The following is an 18,461-nucleotide window of genomic DNA, read 5'->3' on the forward strand; positions in this document are numbered from 1 at the left end:
AAGAGAATCTAATAAATTCCACAAGGAGGAGAAGAAGAAGATATGGAAGTTATGATTTGGAGATGCCAGTGTTGGACTGGGGTGTACAAAGTTAAAAATCACACAACACCAGGTTATAGTCCAACAGGTTTAATTGGAAGCACATTAGCTTTCGGAGCGACGCTCCTTCATCAGGTGATAGTGGAGGGCTCGATCGTAACACAGAATTTATAGCAAAAATTTGCAGTGTGATGTAATTGAAATTATACATTGAAAAATGGATTGTCTGTTAAGCCTTTCATCTGTTAGAATACAGATGAAAGGCTTAACTTCTTTCATGTGTAAATCACAAAAGCTTTTTTTAAAAGTTGCATTCTCGGGTTAGCTGTTAACAATGGTGATAGCTAGACAATATGTTGAAGGTGTTAGCCCCCTGTGTTCTCAATCTATGACCTGATGTTTAGATTGATTCTAATCTAAAAAGTGAGATAACAGAGTTTTACATAAATTCATGCAGTTTTTGAGCTCAGAGTTCTACATGAATCACACTTTCTTGGTCAAATGGATATTGTTTAACCTACAGCAGAAGATGGTGGTCTGGGTCAGGATTATTGGTGAGTAACTTTGAATGTCAAGAATTTCGATACACGTTTTGTCTTTATTCAGTGGCAACTATTCCTGTGCTGCTGGACACTTAAGAATTGCTGACACTGTACATATTCACCCATCAAATATTAAAATCCTGGGTTTGAGAGATAATAGTCTTTCAATTAAAGGTTGTTTTGAAGAAACACCCAGATACTAAAGTTATTAAAGAGCCTGTTTGTGTGTACAAAGTTAGAACAAATTCCTTGCTGAGCTTGCAAGCATGGATCTTTCATAGTGACTGCCAGACTTTCCAACCCAGGTAAGAGATACTGTGTTGAAACTTTATTGCTGGAACAGCACAGCAGGTCAGGCAGCATCCAGGGAACAGGAGATTCGACGTTTCGGGCACAGGCCCTTCTTCAGGAATGCTGCCTGACCTGCTGTGCTGTTCCAGCAATAAAGTTTCAACTTTGATCTCCAGCATCTGCAGACCTCACTTTCTCCTCCTAAGAGATACTGTGTGCCAAGATAATGACTGTATTCTATTCTATGAACAATGTGCATGATGTCAGTCTCTCTAGGAACATGAACTTTCATTTAAGGAAGATTGGATAACCAAATGTGCAGATTTCCCACAGTTTTTGCAGTCTACTGAAGTTTTATACCTGGAAGATTGAATAATTTCTTGTGAAAGTGTATCATATTTCCCTAAAAGTTTGATCAACTTTATAGTATCTTTCCTCCAGACATGCTAAAGTCTATTTCTTTAGGACCTCCAAGCCAGGAGATGCAGTCAGTGGTGAGCTTAAAAATGTCACTATCAGACCCTATTTCATCATTTCCGGAAGATAATCCCTTGGTGCCTGACTCTTCAGGCATTTATACAGTACAAGTAGATCCCTTTGATATTCTTCAAGAATGGAATGAGGTGCATTCTTCACCTACACCAACAATTATGTTAATTTATGTGACTAACAGTGTTAATGAAGAAGCACTAAGTGTAGCTATTGAATCATAGAATCACAGATATGTTATGAAGCAGATGGATGCCATTTGTGTCTGCACCAGCTCTGCTAATGAGCATCAGTACCTACTATCAATTTCTTGGTTTTTTTTCCCATGGCCTTGCATTTTCTTTCAGTCCAAATAGTTATCCAAATTCCCTCTTGAATACCTCAATTAATCTGCCTCCATAGTGCATTGGTGAAGATGTGATGGAAGTTCCATTACCTGCTATTGTACAAGGTGGTCACAATGATCCTTCAGACAGCAACAAACAAATTTAGCCTGATCAGATTGTGCAAGATTACAGAGAACAGTAAACGTTGTGCATGCAGGAAAACCCTCCAGTAACACCAAAGTTTAGAAATGGTATTTTACTTATGTATGACAGCTCTTAAAATTATTTACCTCTATTTAGAGTTCCAGGCACACTGTCAAAAACAACAGCATTCAATATTAAAGTTCCTTTTATGTTGGCTTTTTGTTCAGAAAGTTTTGCAGTAGTTACAGCAGTTGTCGTCACACTCCTATCAGCAAATCTTCCAATATAAGAAACAATCTCTGCAAAGATTTTTATTAATCATTCACCATCCTTGTACCAATCTTTTGAGGCTGTGAATCTACCTTCTGGAGTCTGTCTGATCATTCATTCCTCTCTTTATCCTATACTTAAGAATGTGACACAAAAGCCTCAAGATATCGTTATACTGCAGTAGAATAGTGATAGTCCTCAGCTGTTTTTTGATGGCGGGACTCTTCATTCAGCCATATTTCATTGTCAAATGTTTTTTAATGGAAAGTTTCATTAAAGAGATAAGACCAATTGATGTTCAGTCAAGAGTAAATGTACTCCCTCAATGAGCATTCCCCAGTCTTTGTACTGATGTAGTAGCACACAGGTCATCAGAACTTTAAGTACCATAAGACTTGGAATGATGTTACCATTTCAGTTGCTGAGAGCACAGTTTTTGTCAGCCTACAGGCCATCACTCTCCTGTGTAATTTTGATTGATCAGATCAGGGAGAACTGTGGACCTTGGGAGGAGATGGAGGGGGGAGTGACTGGATAAATAGTTGGTTAAACAGGAATACTTTTGTTTTGACTGGATTACTTAATAATGTTAGGTAAATACTTCCACTTACTTAACAGATGGGCCAATGGGCTGAGAAGTGGCAGATGGAGTTTAATTCAGATAAATGTGAGGTGCTGCATTTTGGGAAAGCAAATCTTATCAGGACTTATACACTTAATGGTAAGGTCTTCAGGAGTGTTGCGGAACAAAGAGACCTTGGAGTGCAGGTTCATAGTTCCTTGAAAGTGGATTCGCAGGTAAATAGGATAGTGAAGAAGGCATTTGGTATGCTTTCCTTTATTGGTCAGAGTACTGACTACAGGAGTTGGGAGATCATGTTGCGGCTGTACAGGATATTGGTTAGGCCACTGTTGGAATGTTGCATGCAATTATGGTCTCCTTCCTATCGGAAAGATGTTGTGAAACTTGAAAGGGTTCAGAAAATATTTACAAGGATGTTGCCAGGGTTGGAGGATTTGAGATATAGGGAGAGGCTGATAGGCTGGGGCTGTTTTCCCTGGAACTTCAGATGCTGAGGGGTGACCTTATAGAGGTTTACAAAATCATGAGGGGCATGGATAGGGTAAATAGGCAAAGTCTTTTCCCTGGGGTGGATGAGTCCAGAGCTAGAGGGCATAGGTTTAGGGTGAGAGGGGAAAGATATAAAAGAGACCTGAGGGGCAACTTTTTCCCACAGGGGGTGGTACGTGTATGGAATGAGCTGCCAGTGAAGTGGTGGAGGCAGGTACAATTGCAACACTAAAAGACATTTGGATGGGTCTATGAATAGGAAGGGTTTCGAGGGATATGGGCTGAGTGCTGGCAGGTGGGACTAGATTGGGTTAGGATATCTGGTCGGCATGGACGAGTTAGACAGAAGGGCCTGTTTCTGTGCTGGAGGAGAAAGTGAGGTCTGCAGACGCTGGAGATCAAAGCTGAAACTTTATTGCTGGAACAGCACAGCAGGTCAGGCAGCATCTAGGGAATGGACGAGTTAGACAGAAGGGCCTGTTTCTGTGCTGTACATCTCTATGACTCTAATACTGTGACTGCTGCCAATGCCACCTTTTGGTCGTACAAAAGTTACACCTGTGTGAAGAGGCAACTTGTGCCACTCTGAAGAAATGGAAATCCACAACCAGTTCCAAAGATAGCATCGCCAGAAATTCTGAAGAAATAGTTTCTGCTGGATCCAGGACTCAGTGAGGTGGAGGTAGTGGCAGGCACTGATAATGAGGAGCTTCCTCTCCCTCGTGAAGTCTGTGCTTTAAGTGTCCTTGGCCACTGCTCCTTCACATCACCATTGCCACTTCAGAGGGTACAAAATCATAGAATCATAGAATCCCTTCAGTGCAGAAAGAGACTATTCAGCACATTGAGTCAGCAACAACCCTCTGAAAAGATCCCACCTAGATCCACCACATCTCTCCCATGCTATCACTGTAACCCGACATTAAACATGACTAATCCACCGAGAGTGCACATTCCTGGACATTATGGGGCAATTAGCATGGCCAATCCATCTAATTTGCACATCTTTGGACTGTGGGATGAAACCGGAGCACTGATAGAAACTGGAGCACTGAAGAAAACCCACACGTCACAGGGAGAACATGCAAACTCCACGTAAACAGTCACCCAAAGCTGGTATAGAACCTGCGCCACTGACGCATTGAGGCAGCGGTGCTAATCACTGAGTCACTGTGCTGTAAAATTCAGTGACCTAGTATACCAGTTCCAAGTAAAATATCACATTGTAATGCGAAACACATCTAAATCCCAATGGCGTGCCATCACTTTTTACTCATCATTTGTTAATGTTTAAATAAGAGGAATTTGGAAATTTCACTCAAAGATCCTGAACAATGTAATGCTGTCACTGTTATAGTGCCATAGAGTCATTGAGATGTACAGCACAGAAACAGACCCTTCCATCCAACTCGTCCATGCCAACCAAATATCCCATCCCAATCTAGTGCCACCTGCCAGCACCCGGCCCATGTACCTCCAAATCCTTCCTATTCAGATACCCATCCTGATGTTTTTTAAATGTTGCAATTGTACTAGTCTCCACCACTTCCTCTAGCAGCTCATTCCATACATGTATCACCCTCTGCATGAAAAAGCTGCCCTTAAGTCTCTTTTATATCTTTTCCCTCTCTCCCTAAACTTATCCCCTCTACTATTGGACTCCCCAACCCTAGGGAAAAGACTTGGTCTACTTATCCTATCCATGGAGAAAGTGAGGTCTGCAGATGCTGGAGATCAGAGCTAAAAATGTGTTGCTGGAACAGCGCAGCAGGTCAGGCAGCATCCAGGGAACAGGAGAATCGACGTTTCGGGCATAAGCCCTTCCTGAAGAACGTTATTTAAAAGAAATCTAGAAATCTGGCTTGAGATTATATGAAGAACAGAAAAACTGCAAGAAATGGCCACTGGGTCACAACCTCCCTGGCATCCACACTTCCACTACAAGCATATGTGCAAGCAAGATATGAAGCTGAAAGATATTTACACTGACAATTGGGAGACGGTCATTGAATACGGTGACCTCTGGAGGCTTACTATTTGGAGGGGCATCAGAAGAGGCAATCAGACATAAATAGCTCAGGTGGCTGAGAACAGGATGCAGAAAAAACACAGGCAGCAAATGTGCACCTTCTCAATCTACTGTCCCCCTGTCTAGCAAATGCAACAGAGACTGCAAGGTCAGAGTGAGGCTCCTGTGTACCAGACAGTGCTTACCACAGAGCTGACCATCCTGGCACAAACCATCATCTTATGAGGTGAAAGGCTGCCATATTATTTACTCTTATCAAAACAATTCATGATTTTGAACACCTCTATCAAATCTTCTCTGATCATGATTTTGAAGGACTGAGATTCAATGGTTTCTATGTCGGTGGAGAATGTGGTTCCTGTCTTTTCCTTTACCTTGGGAAACCATGATCCATAAATCGAACAAAGGTAGAGTTGGTCTTAATTTTTTTTATGTATGATTTCTGTTAATAATATAGGCACTGGAGTATGGCAACTTAAAACACTTTTCAATGTTTTTTTTTGTAAAAATTTAAGTGACAATAAATTAGTATTCTATTCTGAAAGCATTTAAAGAGGGGGATAGATTTTTGAAATATTGAGAAGTTGAGGGCTATGAAGAGCTGGCACAAGAGGAATTGAGGCCTAGAGCAATTTGGCCAAGAGATTTTAGAATGGAGGGGCAAGCCTAAAGAGATGAATGGCTTACCTGCTTCTATTTCTTATGTTTTTTTTATCTTCTTTGCTGCAAGCATAATAAGCCCACTTTCTCTAGCCTTTCCACATATCCGAAGCACATCTTCTCTGTAGATTCCTCATCAAAGTCTTGACATGCTTTGTGCACTGAATTGGCTACAATACTCCAACTGGAGCCAAATCAATCTTTTATAAAGCTGCCTTGTTTTTCTATTCTTTGCATTTCTTTATAACGTCCAGGATCCTGTCTTCTTTTTAACAGCTTTCTTAACTCAGTTTGCATCTTCAAAGAATAATTTTTGTACATTCCCACTGTCTCAATCTTGTGCACTTTTAAACAAAATTCTATCATTCAATTTGTATTTTCCCATCTCATGTTTTGACCAAAATGAATTACTTGAGTTCATCTGCCATGCGTCATTTCACTGGTCTACGTCCTCCTCAGGTCGACAATACTCCTGTTTTATACAGGTCTGAATGGGTATCAGAAGGTTAATACTTGATTAAGTGCATTGAACACCACTATTGTGATGATGTCACAGGGACTTGGCCAAACTAAAGCAAGAGCTTTGTAGGAGACTGACCTGGGGCTAATGTGCTCCTAACAGTTTCTGCAGTAATTTAATTCATAGCCATGAAATCTGTAAATAGTTACAGAAATACAATAAATTTCATATTTCATGACTGCTGAGAAAAGACATATTTTGTCAAGCCTATTGTCTGTTTTACCAGAACCATTGACAAGAAATACCAATATAAATTGAAAACAACAGTTACATTGTGTGAGAACAGGGTGTTAATTCATTGGAAAGAGGACAATCCTCAGAGAAAAAGATGAAACTTGACATAGGAGACTTAAAGAATCTATTCATTTCTCAAGCTACAAATCCATTACAGACATACCAGTTAAGCCAATGCAGTAGGTAAGGCAGACATCAGACAGTAAAAGTTCTTGCCAATGCTGTGAAGCCAAGAAACATCACAAATGTGTACAGTGCCCATGTTTTAAAATTGAATGCTTTAATTATAAGAAATGAAGTCACTTTCAGAAAATGTATAGAAGCAGGAAATAGCCACAGATAAGCAAAAGTATCTGTATTAAGAGATAAATGAATGTGAACAGTTTCCACTAGAAGCACGTTTTCTCAGTGGTTCGCGCTGCTGCCTCATAGTGCCAGTAACCCGGGTTCAATTCCAGCCTTGAGTGACTGCTTTTGTGGAGTTTGCACATTCTCTCTCTGTGTCTGTGTGAGTTTCCTCTGGGTGCTCCAGTTTCTTCCCACTATCCAAAAATGTGTGGGTTAGGCAATGCTAAATTACCCACAGTGTTCAGGGATTTGTAGTTTAGATGCATTAGTCAGGGGAAATGTAGAGTAATAGGGTAGGGGAATGAGTTGGGCAGAGTACTCTTCGGAGGGTCGGTGTGGACTTTTTGGGCCAACTGGCCTGTTTCCACATTGTAGAGATTCTATATTTATAAATCTGTACTCTGGACCAAATATTTCATCATGCAATCACTTATGTTAATTGACATCACACAAATTTCGAGTCAGGCACAGAAGCACGTCACAATATTTTCAGATAGAGAGCCCTGATTGATAAAACTACCCACAGACAACAGAAGTTCAGCTATATGGTCCAGTGAACATTACAACTAAAGTTAAAGATATGCTATAAGAAACTCTTCAACACAGGAGACACCAAATGTTTGAATACCTTAATATACTTCACAACCAAGAATTTAACCTTTTGATTAGATGAGTTTGTATTGATCTCAACATCATTAAAAAAAAAGTGAAAGAATTTAACCAATAAAAATTCAAGGAAAAGCCAATAGAAAATTTGCTATGCTTTGTAGTCTTAATGTCAGAGCCTAAACAAAAAGCACAATTTGCTGAGATTAGTTCATTGATGAAAAGCTACAGCTATAGTGGTTGGTTGAAATGCTTTCTGCTGATATCAAATGTAGGAGAGTTCAGATTCCATATTGCTACAAAGTTTGAGATGAAATGCAAGCAAAAAGTAAAGAACATACAATCTACACCATTCAAAAAGAATATATACTGATAGACAGACAATAGCAGCAACTGTAATTAAATTGCGTCAGGTTGCAACATAGCACAGTGAACAACTACTCACTCCGAGTTCAGGTCTGCCAATCAGGCTGGAGTGACTGGAAAAGGGAAAGTTCAAGCAAAACATTCCCATTTTCCAAAGAAGGTTCCCAACAATATAAAGCGCTTCATATCAAGCAAGAATAAATCTCCAAGTAACACAAGTGAGGAAGTGAACAAGTTGGTTTCACCAATAATTGAATGACTGAGAGGGGAGCAGAAAGTTGAAATTATTCAAGAATTTAAAGTATTAAGTTTACCTACTTTAGCACTGACCTATGGTTGAAATAATTTCAGTAATGCAAGTTGCAGATGTAACACACACAGTTCCATGAAAGGCACCACTGACAAGGAATATGCAATGTAGAAAGACAAAAAATACTGCAGAGAAAAGTATATATATTTTCTGTAGCAGGGAGCACACTAACATCTATAAAGAATGTCAAAGTCCTTTGCAAAAGAAATATATGACATTAATGACTCCAATTCAATTTGACTATGGACCTCAGACTGTCAGGTCGACAGTCCAAAACAATTATCTTCTACCCAACAAACAATTACTTTTTGAGTCCAGAGATAAGAGTACTTTGGAAGAACAGTGAAACTTCCAGGTTGTTTAAGACTTGAGAAAAGTTATAGTAAATGAAAATTTAAATCAATATATAGCATAGTAATTACAAGGGAATAAAGTGGTGTGAGTTATTGTAGATGGGTTTAAAAATGTTTATATTAGATTGAGTGTAATAAACACCACCAATTGTGATTATATCATGGAGATTAGGCCAGAATAAAGAAGGAGATTTTGGGAGATGGATCTCACAGTCTGTACAATAATTTAAAGCACAATCATGTAATCTGGAACTAGATGCAATGTGCGTGTATGTTTTTTATTCATTCACGGGATGAGCATGTCGCTGGCTAGGCCTGCATATATTGCCCTAATTGCCTAGAGGGCAGTTAAGAGTCAACCACAATGCTGTAGGCCAGACCAGGATAAGGGTAGCAGTGTCCCTCCCTCAAGAACATTAGTGAACCAGAAGGGTTTTTCCAACAGTCAACAATGGATTCATGGTCATCATTAGAACTTAAATTCCTGATTTTTATTGAATTCAAATTCCACCATCTGCCATAGTGGGATTCGAATCTGGGTTCCCAGATCATTCAGATTACCTGGGTCTCTGAATTAACAGTCCAACAATAAAATGCCGTCATCTTCCCATGTTTGCTCAACAAGACAGAATCATAGAATTGTTATGGTGTGGGAGGAGACCAGTCTGTCCATTATATCTGCACTGGCTTTTTGAGCTTTTAATTCAGTGTCATAACGCTGCACATTGAATGATTATTTAAACTAAACAGTGTCCTTGAATACTTCAATTGCACCTGCCTCCTTCAGAATTCACACACACTCTCGCCCTCTCTCTCACACACACTCTCTCTCTCCCTTTCTTTCACACACACATATAAGTCTATGTGGTGAATCTGCATTGTAGATTTGCAGATACATTCTATTTTGTTCAAAAAGTTCACAATCTGTAGTCAATCAGTCCATGTGACATTTTATCAACTTTTGCTTTGAAAATAGAACCAGTCTGACTCAAGATTGGGACACAGACAGGCTCTAAGCTCACGCCTTGAATGCACTGTCTGAGCTGAGATGTCACCTTTTTTATATAAAACCTTAAGTTATCTTGGGAATGTGACTTGAAAGAAGTTCTGGGATTTACTTATTAATGAATCAAAACCTGCAACCCCATTTTGAGTGATTAAAGACATATCAGCAATCTAGGTTTGCTCAATACATTGCATCAGTTGTATGACACTTTGATCTTTTACTATAAATTCTATGTCCTAGGATCTTGTCCCACGAGCTACCTGACAAAGAAGCAGTGCTCTGAAAGCTTGTACTTCCAAATAAACCCATTGGACTTTAACCTGGTCTTGTGTAATTTTTAACTTTGTCCACCCCTGTCTAACACCAGTACCTCCACATCATTCAGAATTCCAGGCAGTGCATTTCAGACTCTGGTGACGCACTGTGAGTCTTCTAGTTACACCAGAAGGGTGAATATCTAACTCCGTCTTGGATCACTTGCACTTGAAGGAACACAGACTCAACACTGGAAACTGGTCAATACAATTTCATTAGTTTTATGTCACCTGCAGGCATTGAAGTTAAACTTCCTGGGAGACCAGTCCACCCTCATCATTATATATCAAAGAGAACTGGAGTTATAAAATCAACCATTACGCATAACTGTAATGATTATAAAATCAACCATTGCACCTTACTCCCACCACACTATCCAGTTTGGAAAACAGCCCTTCATTGATTATTATTCTGTATTTGACTTTGGATCAGTCTGTCATTGGTCGTCCCTTGCAGACGAGGGTGACTCTCTTCCTTTCTCAGAGTGAGCCGGTATGTAGCTGTGCAGTCCAAGGTGGCTTCTGCAAGTTCTGTTACACTTGGGACAGAAGGTGGTCACGGGAAGGGGTGTGTGGAGCATTGGTGTGACAGCCCACACCTTATGCTATTTTCTTCTTGCTTCTGCTTTTTCCCAACTTAAGTCTCGAGATGCTCGTCGCCTTCCTGAATGCTCTTCCTCCACTTTGGACGGTCTTGGGCCAGTGGTTCCCAGGTGCCTATGGAAATGCTGCACTTCACCAGTGAGGCATTGCGGGCATAGCTGAAGTATTTCCTCTGTCCACCTGGGGCTCACCTGCTTTGGAGCTGGGAGTAGAGCATCTGCTTGGGGAAATCTTGTTTCAGTCATGCGGACAACATGCCCAGCCCATCATAACTGATCAAGGTGGGGTCATTGGCCTGGCTGAGGATGTTTCCTTCCCAGCGGATTCTCAGGACCTTCAGCAGGCAGCGTTGGTGAAATCTGGCTCACCTGAATCTCCAAACCCACCGGCCTGAGTGTTAGGAGCAGTGTTGGGGCCCAGGGACCCGAAGGTGAGGAGAACATTTTGTTTTTTGCTTTGTTAAATGGCCAAATGCCATGTCCCTCGCGGGCGCGCGAAGGAGGCTCCTGGCGCGCGCATGGGAGGGACAGGGCGGCGCTCCCGACTCACCGGGGTGCGCGTACGCACCGCCAGTGCCCGCGCACGGCGGGGGAGGGCGGGTCGGCGAGCGGACGCTGCCATGGTAACCGGCTTGTGGTGCCTGCAGCTGGACAAGGGCCGTGCCGCCACAGGTAAACGGAAACGCACACCCTTCAGGGACAGCGGGAGGGGGAAGAGAGGGCAAAAAGGAAGGATTAAATAATGAAATCCTGAAGTGCATCATTCAGCAAACTGGGGGGAGGGGTGTGTTGTGTGGAGAGGGTGGGAGTGGGCTGTAAAGAGAAGGAAGGGGGCTGAGGGGAAGTTCAGTCCCCTCCAGGGGCTGATTGATTCCTCTGTGACAGTTCGGTGTCAGTCCGCCCTGACGGTGTAATTCTCTGGCTGGCTTTGCAATTGCGGGTTTCCGCAGTTGGGGGGGGGAAGGAGGGACAGTTGTCTCTGAAATTCAAAAATCCAGGGATTGATCAACATGGAATGAAACTGGACCGAGCCTGCTATCGCTGTCCGCTGTCAGTGCCTTTCCCGTCACTGCTCAGTTTGTGTTCATTCCCTCTTCCCAGTTCTCTTGTGAGACCAACAGAGCTCTCATGCTTCAACTACTCGGGGCCAACAGACTCTTCAACCCCTCTCTCCCCCCCCAAGAGGCCAAGATGCAGAAAACGCCGCACTCATTCCGCGGGGATTAAATGTATCAGCTCAGCGTCTTTTACAAACCATAACTCCTCTCAGCAGATTCAAACTGTGAGTAAATTAAAAAGAAAACATGTTGCCATAGCCTCAGAGGGTTGTGCTCCTAGGAGAGGCCACCGGTGGTGTTTCATATTGAATCCGTTCGGAGATGTTACCCCACCCTCCCACCTTATTCCCTGGTGGCAAAGTTTGCAACATGGCTCAAAGACAGGTTAGAAATTATTGTACATGGTGAGGACGACTAAGCAAAGGTGCAACCAGATGTCTATTGGTTAAGTGAGTAGGCAAAAATCTGGCAGATGGGAGTAAAAGGTGAGGTTGTTCACTTTGGCTGGAAGAATGAAAAAGGCAGAATGTTAAACAGAGGACTGGGGCATCATGTTAGATCACTGGTTAGCACTGCTGCCTCACAGCACCAGGGACCCAGGATTGATGGAGTTTACTTTCAATGAATGTGAGGTGCTGTATTTTGGAAAGGCAAATCAGGGCAGGACTTATACACTTAATGGTGAGGTCCAGGGGAGTTTTGCTGATCAAAAAGACCTTCGAGTGCAGGTTCATAGCTCCTTGAAAGTGGAGTCTCAGATAGATAGGATAGTGATGTGGTGTTTGGTATGCTTTCCTTTATTGGTCAGAGTATTGAGTACAGGAGTTGGGAGGTCATGTTGCTGCTGTACTGGACATTGGTTGGGCCACTTTTGGAATATTGTGTGCAATTTGGGTCTCCCTCCTCTAGAAGGATGTTGTGAAACATGAAAGGGTTCAGAAAAGATTTACAAGGATGTTACTAGGATTGGAGGGTTTGAGCTGTAAGGAGAAGCTGAATCAGCTGGGGCTGTTTTCCTTGGAGCATCAGAGGCTGAGGGGTGACCTTATAGAGGTTTATAAAATCATGAGTGGGATGGAGGGGCTAAGTAGACAAGGTCTTTTCCTTGGGTTGGGGGAGTCCAGAACTAGAGGACAGGTTTAGGATGAGATGTGAAAGATTTAAAAGGGACCTGAGGAACAACTTTTTCACGTAAAGGGTGGTGCATGTATGGGAATAAGCTGCCAGAGGACGTGGTGGAGGGTGGTCCAATTACAACATTTAAAAGACATTTGGATGGGTACACGAATAAAAAGGGTTTAGAGACATCTGGGCCAAGTGCTGGCAAGTGGGATTAATTTAGGATATCTGATCGGCATGGACGAGTTGGACTAAAGGGTTTATTTTAGTACTGAACATGGGTCTATAACTGAATATAGATGAGCATCAAACATCATTCAGAAAATATTAACTGTTTATGGAAACCCCTTTGGAAGTTACAAAACAATGGTATATGGTTCCTGGTATATGGCATGTTATCCCTGCCCCAATCCTGCACTACAGTCAAATTATTGTCAGAGCACCTTATTATCTTTGCTGTTTCATCATCTGCTTCTGTATACCTATCCTTGTTCCTCACTCCTTGTGTTACTATTGTGCTGTGTGACACTGTTAGCGGACAATGGTCTTGGACCAGTTAGTCATTTTTCTTTGCTGTAACTGCCAGTTCAGATTTATTACCAACAAATAGTTAATGTTCAAATACTCTAATTTTTTAACAGGAAATAATGGATGAAGACAAACTGATTGAAGAAGCAGTTGAAGCTGAATTAAGACAAATCAACATTTCCCCATCAGAAATAGATGAACTGGAGGAGCAATCTGAAGAAGACATTCTTGTTGAATCAGATTATGTGAGCTGAAATTTGTGACAAAATTATATTTAAATGTTAAATCGTTAAGCCTTCGACCCACTTTGTAATATAACTTGTCAAATTTTGCTTTTTGTACCAACAGTGTTATCTATAATGAGAATACATTTCATTATTTGCAAAGCATGTATTTAGTAAGTCAATTGCAAAATAAGGAGAATGATGAGTTTGCAGTTTTTTGAAATCCAGATGTAAACAAATCTAATTATGCTTTGCCAAAGAAGGCACAAAAACATGTGTACAGGATAAATGAATAGTTTTTGCATAACACATCAATAAATTCTGTGAAAAACTGGATATTTTCTGTCAGAAATATGTATTTTGTTTGCACAATACACTTGCTTATTGTTTCTTACTTTAAAGAAATGTTAATTTTATCTACTGTTTATTTGTGACAGATTTACAAATGTAGTTCTAATGAGACGCTTTATGAGAATAACTGAAATTGCATTTCAAAAGGTCATAAACAGTTGGGAGTAATTTTGACTCCATTAATCTCAGTTGTAATGAAAATCATAGGAGTTGTTTAACATGTTGCCAAACTAACAGATTGCAGTTTAAACCATGGTTCAAAGCTAAATTCACCCCCATTAAATAACATTTGAGAGCAAGTGGTTGAACCAATCCTATTGTGGTCATTTACAAAAGAAATTCAGTCAGTTATGTACAATCAAGGAGTTTAAAAAAGAAACTTTTTCTCATCAAAGGTGAGCATAAAAAAAAACCATTTAATGCTGGGCATTACCTTCGAGTAAGGAAGCAGATTCATCCTTTAAGTTTAGTGAATTGCTAAATTTCACTTAAAGGCTGATGGTAAGGAGATCACATCCATGCTGCTTTCTTCTAAAATTTATCCAAATTACAGTAAAGTGGACTGAAAATAGGTCAGTTGACTATACTTTCAGAAATGGAACATTTGAAGGAACTTGGGAAGTGAAAAAAATAAAGGAATAGGATCAAAAATATGTGCCTGTTTAACTTCATCCTAAACAGATACATCAATAAAGTTAATAGCTATTGATTTGTACAGAGCTGATGTACCCAGTAAATGATTCCCATCTATTATTATTTCTCTTTTATGGTTGTATTTGATGATACAAATCAACAGTTTCAGAAGACTCATAAATATAGTGAAATATATTGAGAGTCATGTTGCAGTAGATTATGCTACTGGCTATTTAAATGTTTTAGGTTCATGTAATTTAAGTGTATTTGATAACTGAATTCTTCTTTAGGATTCAGATGAATTACCCAAATCTGTCCTTGACTACCTGGAGCATATAAAACAAAGAACTGGAAATGTCGAAAAGCTGATTCTCCAGGACCTGGAGCAACCTGACTGTAAGTGAATTTATGCAACACTGCCCAAATTCATCCCATGCTTTATCAGAATGAAAAGGCCATAATTGCATTGGGAAAATTATTGAGAAATATTTAAAAAACCTTATTTGCAATGATGGTGGAATTGCTGCTTGTAGGGTTTGACAAATGTCAATTTTCTAAATAGGAACATGGGTCAAAAATATTTTGTTTAATTTCATTTGAAGATGCATGAAATTGTATTCACTTGGTCCTTCCTCCAACAATACATTTGAATTTAAAAACTACAAGGAAAGACTTCTTTGCTTTATTTACATTCCCAGGTTCTGTTTTCTCAACAGAAGAAATATTTTACAACATGATACAATTCTAGGATTCCAATTATAAAAAATTGGGTTGTTTTTAATTTATTGAGTACATTCAACAGTAGTTTAATAAACAAGTTGCGTTTTGTGTAATCCAGAAGCTCTGGAGGACACTATAGGAAGAAATTAATAACTTGTAAGAACGTTTTTCCTTTCTACATGAACATGTTTATCAAATTTGGTTGAAACTGTGTGGGAATTACTTTGAAGTTATTTATTGTTTATTGTTAATTTTAGACCATATGACCTAAGACATAGAAACAAAGATTAGGCCATTCAGCCCATCAAGTCTGCTCTGCCTGTCAATCATGGCTAAGTTTCTCAACTCATTGTCCCATGTTTTTGCCATAATTCTTGATCCCCTTGACAAATCTCCATCTTAAATATACTCAATGACCTGGCCTCCACAGCCTTCTGTGGCAGTGAATTCCATAGATTCACCACTCTGTGGCTGAAGAAGTTTCTCCTTGTCTCCATTCTGAAATGTCTTCCCTTCAAAGGCTGTGTCCTCAGGTCCTAGTCTTTCCTATCAATTAAGACATCTTCCCAACATCTACTCTGTCCAGGCCATTCAGTATTCTGTGAGTTTCAACTAGTTTCATGCCCATCCTTCTAAACTGCATAAAATTTTACTCATTTCTCATTTCATCTTTTCATTTTAAGTGTATTGTGTTAACCTTTAACAGCTGCGAGACTGGGAGGATAAGGTTTTCTTTTCATAGGCACTGAATGGAAATTCTTTTATGTAAGCATTATGAATCTATGAATATTCAAAATTCAACTGATTCTGCCATTCAATGCCAGAAACCTTTGTTCATTTATTGTTGAAGTATAAAAGCCTGATCACTATAGCATAATTTAATAACTAATTGTACATTAACTACTTGGGTAAGATGATGGACATGCAGCAAATCATTGATGGTTGTCGATAGGATAGCTTTATATTGTGTCCTTTTGTAATGAATTAAGACACCAATCCATCAAAGGAAAATTCTAGTGTCATATTATGCAGTGGTTGTCAGGAGTTTCTGAGAGTTCTTGTTTTTGATATTTCTGCCCCTTGCTGAATTGTTGCAGTCTCTGATCATGATGGTTAGTGATCTCATTTTCTTTTGTTGTCAGCTATAAGTCTCAGGTATAAAGATTGATGCTTAGTATTTCATATCATGCCTGAAATGTAACTCTGGGTATTTTAATGGTCATCTGGCTCTGGCTACCTTGCTATATGTGACCGTTTTCCATCCTGTGAATATGCCTGAGCCAGCAAAGTCATATAAGGTTTACCATTGAAATTACTGCACATTTGACAGTTAGTCAAAATTGGCAAAAGCTGTATAATATATGGGTGTGTATCAATGAAATTAAAGCTAATATCTAATATAACCCCCTAACCTTTGAGTGAAATACCAGTCTGTAAATGCTCTAAGACCACAAGAGAGACATTTAAGACCATAAGACATAGGAGCAGAAATTAGGCCATTTGGCCCATCGATCCTACTATGCCATTCAATCATAGTTGATAAGTTTCTCAACCCCCAATCTCCTGCTTTCTCCCCGTAGCCTTTGATCCCCTTGACAATCAAGAATCTATCTATTTCTGTCTTAAATATATTCAATGACCTGGCCTCCACAGCCTTCAACACTCTCTGTCTGAAGAGGTTTCTCCTCATCTCTGTTCTAAAGGGTCTTCCCTTTACTCTAAGGCTGTGCCATTGGTTCCTAGTCCCTCCTGCTAATGGAAACATCTTTCCAACATCTATTCTGTCCAGGCCATTTAGTATTCTGTAAGTTTCAATTAGGTCCCTCCTTATTCTTGTAACTCCATTCAGGGGATCAAATTGAAACTTACAGAATTCTGCCGGAAAGTCTGGTGGAGTGCACAGGCAGCTGACCTGCTACCGTCTGGTTTAAATCCTTATCGAAGGTTAAGAATCCCCCAGCATGGAGTTTAACTTGAATTTATCTTGCATTAATTGTCTACAAAATATTATTGTTAATAAAAGCATAGGGACAGTGTTTCAGCTCTGTCCATGTCTCAAATCTATTGTCACCTGAAGACTTGTTGAGAATCCCATGGCATCTCTTCAGGAACGCCTGATGTGCCAATCAGACAATGTGTTCTTAGTGATATCTTGGGTTTGCAGATGCTGTTTATCCTGAGCGCAGTTATCCTGGAACAGACATGTTGATGGAATTAGCTGCTGAGTTCGGTGAAGATCATTTGAACCTGAAAGAGAAGGTAATATCACTTATCAATTTCATATTTGTATTTGTAAGAAGATCTACAGTCTGATTATTGCATCTTTTGATTTTATTTATACTATTTATTGAACATCTAAGTCCTTTTCCGTCTTACAACCTTATGCAAAAATAGTCATTGTGAAAAATTGACAAACGTTTTGCTTCGAGCTAAAATACTTAGCGTATCTTTTCTTTAACTCAACACATTTTTCAACATGGTCAGTTGGGGTGGGCCATAATGAATCATTGGGGTCTGCTCAGTGAAAGTGATGTAATAGTGAAGTTGGGGAAGTCAGTTGTGGGCACAGGGAGTAGCATGCTGAGATATAGAGGGAATTATAAATGCGAATGAGGACACTCAGTACATAACTCATAGAATCCCAACAGTTCAGAAACAGGTCATTAAACCCATTGAATCCACACTGATCCTCAGAAGAGCATCTCATCCACACACAGCCCCCTATCCTATCCCCGTAACGCCGCATTTACCATGGCTAATCCACCCAGCCTAAACATCCCTGGCCATGATAGAACAATTGAACATAGCAAATCTACCTAAGGCATACATCTTTGGACTGTGAGATGAAACCAGACTACCTGGCGGAAACGCACGCAGGTACAGGGAGAACGTATAAACTTCACACAGTTATGCAAGACTGAAATCAAACCTGGGACCCTGGCCCTGAGAGGCAGTAGTACTAACCACTGAGCCACTGTGTTGCCCAAGGGGAAAATATTGGGGACAGATGGTGCATTGGAGCACATTGCTGTTGGCTCACAACCACCCTGGCTTCAATAGGTAAAAGCAGCATTGTGAATAACTGGTATAGCTAAGCTCTGGATTAGTGGTGCTGGAAGAGCACAGCAGTTCAGGCAGCATCCAAGGAGCTTCGAAATCGACGTTTCGGGCAAAAGCCCTTCATCAGGGCTTTTGCCCGAAACATTGATTTCAAAGCTCCTTAGATGCTGCCTGAACTGCTGTGTTCTTCCAGCACCACTAATCCAGAATCTGGTTTCCAGCATCTGCAGTCATTGTTTTTACCTGG

At 40.4% G+C, this 18,461-nt stretch overlaps 1 protein-coding gene across 1 annotated transcript in view; it reads left to right on the forward strand.

The window, feature by feature from the left end:
* Nucleotides 1–11,359: 11,359 nt before the first annotated feature.
* The window catches only part of lrriq1 (leucine-rich repeats and IQ motif containing 1), a 180,313-nt gene continuing 173,211 nt past the window's right edge, over nt 11,360–18,461 (forward strand). The window contains exons 1-4 of the mRNA XM_043709694.1: nt 11,360–11,803; nt 13,340–13,471; nt 14,725–14,830; nt 17,319–17,413. Coding sequence (XP_043565629.1) covers nt 11,537–11,803; nt 13,340–13,471; nt 14,725–14,830; nt 17,319–17,413 — 600 coding nt within the window. The 5' untranslated portion in view covers nt 11,360–11,536. The remainder of the gene's footprint in view (nt 11,804–13,339; nt 13,472–14,724; nt 14,831–17,318; nt 17,414–18,461) is intronic.

The sequence above is a fragment of the Chiloscyllium plagiosum genome, chromosome 19, assembly GCF_004010195.1.
Source record: "Chiloscyllium plagiosum isolate BGI_BamShark_2017 chromosome 19, ASM401019v2, whole genome shotgun sequence".
Taxonomy (NCBI): Eukaryota; Metazoa; Chordata; class Chondrichthyes; order Orectolobiformes; family Hemiscylliidae; genus Chiloscyllium; species Chiloscyllium plagiosum.